We start from the raw sequence: 6,761 nt of genomic DNA on the forward strand, positions 1-6,761 counted from the left end.
TTAAAAAAAAAAAAAGGATGAAGTTGAGAGGAACAAAACCAAGCGGTTGTTTAATAATTACCACCTGAACAAAGTTTAATTGCACTTAAGATGACTCTGGAAAAGTAAAAGACTGTAATATATTGATACATGCCTTCTTTCTGCCAGCATTTCGTAAAAGTCTCTGATATCTTGACCCGTTTTCTCCATGGAATGATAAAATGCCAACTGACTTTCTCGATTTGCAAAGTCCACCTGAAAAACAAAGGGGAAATCGGGTTCATTTTGACAACATTTCCCTCCCTGCTGCAGCCTGAGGGTGGGAGCTGAACTGCAAATGGGGGTGATAATATTTAACAAAAAAAAAAAATCAAACTTTTTCAGGACCAGCCCTATGGATTCCCAGGAATAAAGACTTTTCTCTCTCTCTCTCAACTCCATGTGGCTGCGGGAGCCAGAAAACAACCCCCTTGCTGGGGTATGTTGTTGTAGCTGCAAGACCAGAGGCTTCTGTTCAGTAAAGCAGCAGGAAAAATACACATTATTATCGTAGTATTGACGTTTCTAATACTACGATTCCAATTACAAGTTCCAAAGTCCCTTTTATCTCAAGGTGGTGCTGGAGCAGGTCAGGGTTATTAATCCATTCCAGCCTCCGGGTTATTTGCCCGGGGTTACACACCAGGGACAGGAACCCAGCTCCTCAACTGCACCTCCCTGTCCCAGCTCCTCTCAAGCTGCTGTTTTCCAGCCAAGGGTGACCGCGTTGAGCAGCTAATGGCAGAGCTGATGCAAAAAAAAGGAAGGATTGGAATGGATTTAACTACGTGCGTGCCACATAATGCAGTATTTTTAACATTCTAGTTCCTCTTTTTTTTTTTTTATTTAAATCAGCCTAGACACTTGTGTACCCCCAGCAGAGGAGCACAGACACACAGGCACGAAGGGTGTTGCTTATTCCAAAATTGCTACGTGGCAACACCCCCAAACACAAGATGTGAGACTTTATAAAACGACCCCGTTTTATTGCACATAAGGGCTACTTCTGTTCAACCGCCGCGCTGAGAAACTCCAGTTTATCCAACTCCTGACCCCAAAGGGATTGGGAAGTCGCTGGGTGAATGCACCAGGTGAGAGATCCCGCTTGAAATCATTGCTCTTGAGGAGAGAAGGAAGGAGGAGGAGGAAGATAATTCAGGGGGTTGGCTGACACCTCCCGTCCCCAATTAGCGGAACCGATGGGGACAGTCGTAACAGGTATTACCCCCTTCACCCAAATCCAAGACAGCCCTGTAAATGTTAAAGTGTTGCTCCAGGAAAAAGGACTTTCTATCTGGTTTTCACTGCTCCCTGGGTTATTTTTTTATTTTTTTATTTAAAAAAAAAAACCGGGGTGGGAGGACGAGATCTACATTCTCCCGGCGTTTTGTCTTTTTTTCTTTTTTTTTCTTCTTCCCTTCCCCCGTCCTTCCCGGCGGTTCTTTTTAATTTTACTATACAGATATATATATTGCCTTTTTTATATTATTTTTTTTCCTCTTGTTGTTCTCCGCACCGCCCGCAATAATTGCCTCGCTACGTCTCGCAGCTGGCGCGTTGGAGAAGCCGGTGAGTTGCGGGAGGGGAGGGGAGGTAGGGGGGGTCTCTGCTTTTCGCCCCCATCACTTCGATTCCCCCAGCCCCCCCCCCCCCCCCCCGCGCTGCTGACACCCGGGGCTGCGCTCCGCGGACGCGGATACCGACGGTGCCTCCGCAGGGGCGCTCTCCTCCGCCGGGGGTACCGGCGTTCCCCAGCCTCTTCCTTGCGATCGGATTTTAATTTGCTTTTTAATTTTCATTTTTTGGGGGGTGGGAGAGGGGGTGAGGGAGGTGGGTAAGCGTTAGCTTCTCCCGCGTACGCGCGGGCAGGCTGTGGTTATGGCATGTATTGCTGATATGCATATATATATGCTTGTATATATGGATATTTGACAAGATTTGGCAAAGTTTGCCGAGGTCCCCGTGCACGGCCAGCAGTGCCCAGGTGGGTGGCTGGTTGGGGAGCAGCCCGGCTCCCGGCTGGAAGCTGCCGGGCTCTCGCCTCCCTTTCCCGCCCGGCTCCCGGGATGGGGATGGCGCTGCCGCCCCCGGGAGGGACGGGGGCTGCGAGCCGGCGCCGTGCCCGGTGCGAGCGGAGCGGGGAGGCGAGCCCTGCCGGGAGGCCGAGCTGCGGGAGCCCCCTCCGGGATGGGGGGTGGTCTCCTCCGGCCGCGGGGAGGGTGGTCCGGCAGCCGACCCCTCGCTAGATGAGGTCGCGCCGCCCGGTTGTCCTGCCGAGCTCGGAATGGGGGAGAAGGGAGGTCGTGCATTTTTTTATTATTTATTTTTTTTTCTATTATTATAATATTTTTCTTTAATTGCTAAACGCGACTGCGCGTTCCCCCCCCTCCCGGCGCGGCGTGTGGGGTTGGGGGGGAGCTCTACGCGCCGGGGCTCCACCGATCCTCGGGGGGAGCCCATCCCCGGGGGATATAGAGTGGGGGAACCGATCCCCGCGGCGGAGCTCGGCTCACCCAAACCCCCCCCCCTTTTTTTGTCCCCCCTCCTCCTTGCAGGCACCAGCCGCCGCGATGCCGCTCAGCGCCGGCTTCCCCAGCAAGAATTACGATTACGACTACGACTCGGTGCAGCCCTACTTCTACTTCGAGGAGGAGGAGGAGAACTTCTACCTGGCGGCGCAGCAGCGGGGCAGCGAGCTGCAGCCCCCCGCCCCGTCCGAGGACATCTGGAAGAAGTTTGAACTGCTGCCCACGCCGCCCCTCTCCCCCAGCCGCCGCTCCAGCCTGGCCGCCGCCTCCTGCTTCCCTTCCACCGCCGACCAGCTGGAGATAGTGACCGAGCTCCTCGGGGGGGACATGGTCAACCAGAGCTTCATCTGCGACCCGGACGACGAGTCTTTCGTCAAGTCCATCATCATCCAGGACTGCATGTGGAGCGGCTTCTCCGCCGCCGCCAAGCTGGAGAAGGTGGTCTCCGAGAAGCTGGCCTCCTACCAGGCGGCCCGACGGGAGGCGGGGGGACCCACCGCCACCTCCGCCCGCCCCGGCCCGCCGCCCGCCGGGCCCCCGCCGCCGCCTCCCGGTCTCGCCGCTTCCCCCGCCGCCTCCGCCGGTCTCTACCTGCACGACCTGGGCGCTGCCGCCGCCGACTGCATCGACCCCTCGGTGGTCTTCCCCTACCCGCTCAGCGAGCGGGCCCCTCGGGCAGGACCCCCCGGCGCCAGCCCCGCGTCCTTGCTGGGCGACGACACGCCGCCCACCACCAGCAGCAGCAGCAGCGACTCGGGTGAGTGTCACCCACGCGTGATGTGTGTGTGTGTTTGTGTGTGTGTGTAAACCCGCTGGCGCCCCCCCCCCCCTTTTCTCCCTCCCCTCGTGGGCTTTTTTTAAATGCCACGTTAGCGAGGCACGAAGAGACTCCCGGAGAATTTATTTCCTGGAAAACCAGCCCAAGTTTTCCCTCCAGGATTGGAGGGAGGAAAGGGGGAAAAAAATACTAAGAAGGGAGGGGGGAGGGAGAAACTTTCATAACGGGGTCAGAGCCGGTCTGCGACGTGGTGTCCCGGGAAAAGTGGCTCCCGTGGGCCGGGAAGGAGTTAACTCCCCTCCCGAGAGCCGCGGGGGGAATGCGCCGTCGGGGAGGTGCTAGTGAAAGTGACTGCAGAGGAGTGAATGAGGCTGGGAAAGTTTGGGAAATGCTTCCTTAGGTATTTGACAGCCTGTTCCGCTCCCTCATAAATTTGAAAGTGAGTTTCGACTCAAAGGGCTACGGGCTGCCTTCTTTTTTTTTTTTTTTTTTTTCTTTTTTCCCATTGGATTTTCCGCAAATTAGCAGATCAAGAGAGATTCAGAAAATGTCTCTGAATACACATGTGTGTTAAGTAAGCTTTCTTTTGAGGCGTGGCCAAAGCCTTCTAAATCCTTAATTAAGGGCAGCTTGAGTCTGGGAGCTTTATTGCGCTGTACTGCTGACAGCCGAGGTTACACTTTCCTGCTATCTTTCATGCGCTTCTAGGAATTACGCAAGATCTTTGCAACTTTTGAAATCAGGGAGCCGGGCTTTGGAGCGCGCTCCCTGTGTCCTATTGCACTTCCTTAAAGGAAAGGCTCTTGGGGAAAGTGGGGTCCAGCACCATCAAATGGGCTAAAGAAAAGGTTTTATCAACCGGTTACTCGCTGTGCAGCTGGGAGTAACCTTCCCTTATAAACACAGCAGTCCTGAGAGTGTTTGCATAGATCAGCTTATGATTATTTATTTATTTTTTTTTCCCGCCTTGCAGAAGAAGAGCAAGAGGAAGATGAGGAAATTGATGTCGTCACATTAGCTGAAGCAAACGAATCCGAATCCAGCACCGAGTCCAGCACAGACACATCAGAAGAGCACAGTAAGCCCCACCACAGCCCGCTGGTCCTCAAACGGTGTCACGTCAACATCCATCAGCACAACTACGCCGCTCCTCCCTCCACCAAGGTTGAATACCCAGCTGCAAAAAGGCTAAAGTTGGACAGTGGCAGAGTTCTCAAACAGATCAGCAATAACCGAAAATGCTCGAGTCCCCGCACGTCAGACTCGGAAGAGAACGACAAGAGGCGAACGCACAACGTCTTGGAGCGCCAGAGGAGAAACGAGCTGAAGCTGAGTTTCTTTGCCTTGCGTGACCAGATACCCGAGGTGGCCAACAACGAGAAGGCGCCCAAGGTGGTTATCCTGAAAAAGGCGACGGAGTACGTTCTCTCCATCCAGTCGGACGAACACAGACTGATCGCAGAGAAAGAGCAGTTGAGGCGGAGGAGAGAACAGTTGAAACACAAACTCGAGCAGCTAAGGAACTCTTGCGCATAGAAACTCTTGGGCGTTGCTTAGAATCACCCAAACTGGACTGAATCGATGATAAAATATTCATGTTTCTAATATCATTCATGAACTACACCAGTCCACCGAGTATGGAACTATTGCAACTGCATGCTGTGCGATTTGACTTGAGACTACACAACCTGGGCCGAATCTCCCAAGGGTTTGGCCAGAACCTCAAAACTGCCTCATAATTGATACTTTGGGCATAAGGGATGACGGGACATTCTTCATGCTGGGGATGAACTCTTCGACTTTTTTTTCTTTTAAAATTTTGTATTTAAGGCATTTTTTCATATGAGAATCCCAAATAAAAGTTGTCCCCAGTCTGCTGTATATATTTACACATCTTATTGCCATGTAAATACCTTTAATAAAGTCTTTATAGAAAAATGTGCAACATTAATACGCAACAGTTGTGGCAACTGGATTTATACTTGTCTTCAACTTCTGTGCCATAACATTTCACAATTTTGTTTTTTATTTAAATACATTTTTTCTTTTAAAAATGATTTTTATTTTGTTTTTAGAGAAATAAATATTTGCCCAAAATATAATTAGCTAAATCCTGTGTAAAGACTTTGCTTTGTCTCCCACTGTTGTCATTAGATGTGTATTTCCATGACATCCCTCTCCCTGATGTTGTGGCAGTGACCTGACAGAAGTCAAAGGGGAGTTAGGTCAGAGGAAATTATGATAGTTTCACAGCTTAGTAGGGTGTTGAGTTTCTTCCTTCCTCCCTTCTATTAATTCAAGTAGATAAAATGATTGGTCTAATGGGCTTCGTGGGTTCAATTACTGTTGCCACCAGTGTCTCTGTGAAGGTGGGTGGTAGTGATGTCTGTCTTGGCCATGGTCATCTGCCCACTGAAAGTAAAGTTGAGGTGGTGTGTCTTTACACCAGTCACACCAGTGTATGGGCTGTGCGTTCCTTCCAAATACATATAATTACATTTTTGGGGCATGACCTTCATTCTGCACTAGGGACTCAGCTATGTATTTTGAGGGCTGCTTTGTAGTAGGCTCACCTTAATTGCTTCCTGTTTGATTTTGAACAGAAGTTAAATGGGATAAGAAAATAAACTGAGATGGTGAGTGTTGAAGTGGTTAAAACAACAGAGCGGTTTCCCTTTTTAAGTGCTGAAATCAGCAGAGCCAATCTTCCTGCTCAAACACCTTAACACTTCATTAATGTGAATAGTTACTGGGACTTCAAGGAATACAAGTTCAAGGATGCACAAAAGGGAGCAAAGGAAAAAGAAGAGCTATTTCTCAATTGGAGAATATGCTGAGACAGATTCCTAACATTTGCCAGACATATTAAATTGTATTTACATTCAGGAATTGTCTCATAGGCTTCAGATGAGCAATCCAGTACTTGCTTGACACGGCTCCTAAGATTAGGTTTGATCTTTTTCTTCCCTCCTTTCACCCGCTCCACTTTGGTCAGAACTTGAGCAAGAAATCAATGAGTCCTTTGATGTGGGGGAAGAAGGTGCTTTTCAAAAAGTTAAACCTTGTACTTTTCGATTTTCATAATTCCCGTTAAATACATATTTGCTTGGCTTCCAATCATTTGGGCAGCAGTGCTGCCAGATAACAGCAGTGCCAGCAACTGAACTGGGACTGAGGGTTCAAGTTTTCTATTACTTTGGAGTTTGGAGTAGGAAGAAGAAGAGTTGAGTGTGGGTGTACATGCGGTGGGGGAACGGAGGTAGAGTTTGAGGGACAGGGTAGATGCCAAAGGTCTCTGTCCTGCGAAGCCTTGGGTAACCATCCTCACAATTTTGTGCTTGGGACTCCCAAAAGAGAGGGAGTGTCTAAATTCCACTTGATGACGTGCTTGAAGTGCTGGGATGAAGATTTCTTGGGGCGGGGGGGGGGGGGGGGGG

At 50.5% G+C, this 6,761-nt stretch overlaps 1 protein-coding gene across 1 annotated transcript; it reads left to right on the forward strand.

Moving 5' to 3' along the window:
- The first annotated feature begins 1,329 nt into the window (after window positions 1–1,329).
- MYC (v-myc avian myelocytomatosis viral oncogene homolog) lies at window positions 1,330–5,435 on the forward strand. The gene is made up of 3 exons (XM_014965236.1): window positions 1,330–1,587; window positions 2,574–3,303; window positions 4,298–5,435. The coding sequence occupies exons 2-3, from the start codon at window positions 2,589–2,591 to the stop codon at window positions 4,858–4,860; spliced, it is 1,278 nt and encodes a 425-aa protein (XP_014820722.1). The 5' UTR covers window positions 1,330–1,587; window positions 2,574–2,588; the 3' UTR covers window positions 4,861–5,435.
- The last annotated feature ends 1,326 nt before the right edge of the window (window positions 5,436–6,761 follow it).

The sequence above is a fragment of the Calidris pugnax genome, unplaced genomic scaffold, assembly GCF_001431845.1.
Source record: "Calidris pugnax isolate Ruff unplaced genomic scaffold, ASM143184v1 scaffold41, whole genome shotgun sequence".
In the NCBI taxonomy this organism is placed as follows: Eukaryota; Metazoa; Chordata; class Aves; order Charadriiformes; family Scolopacidae; genus Calidris; species Calidris pugnax.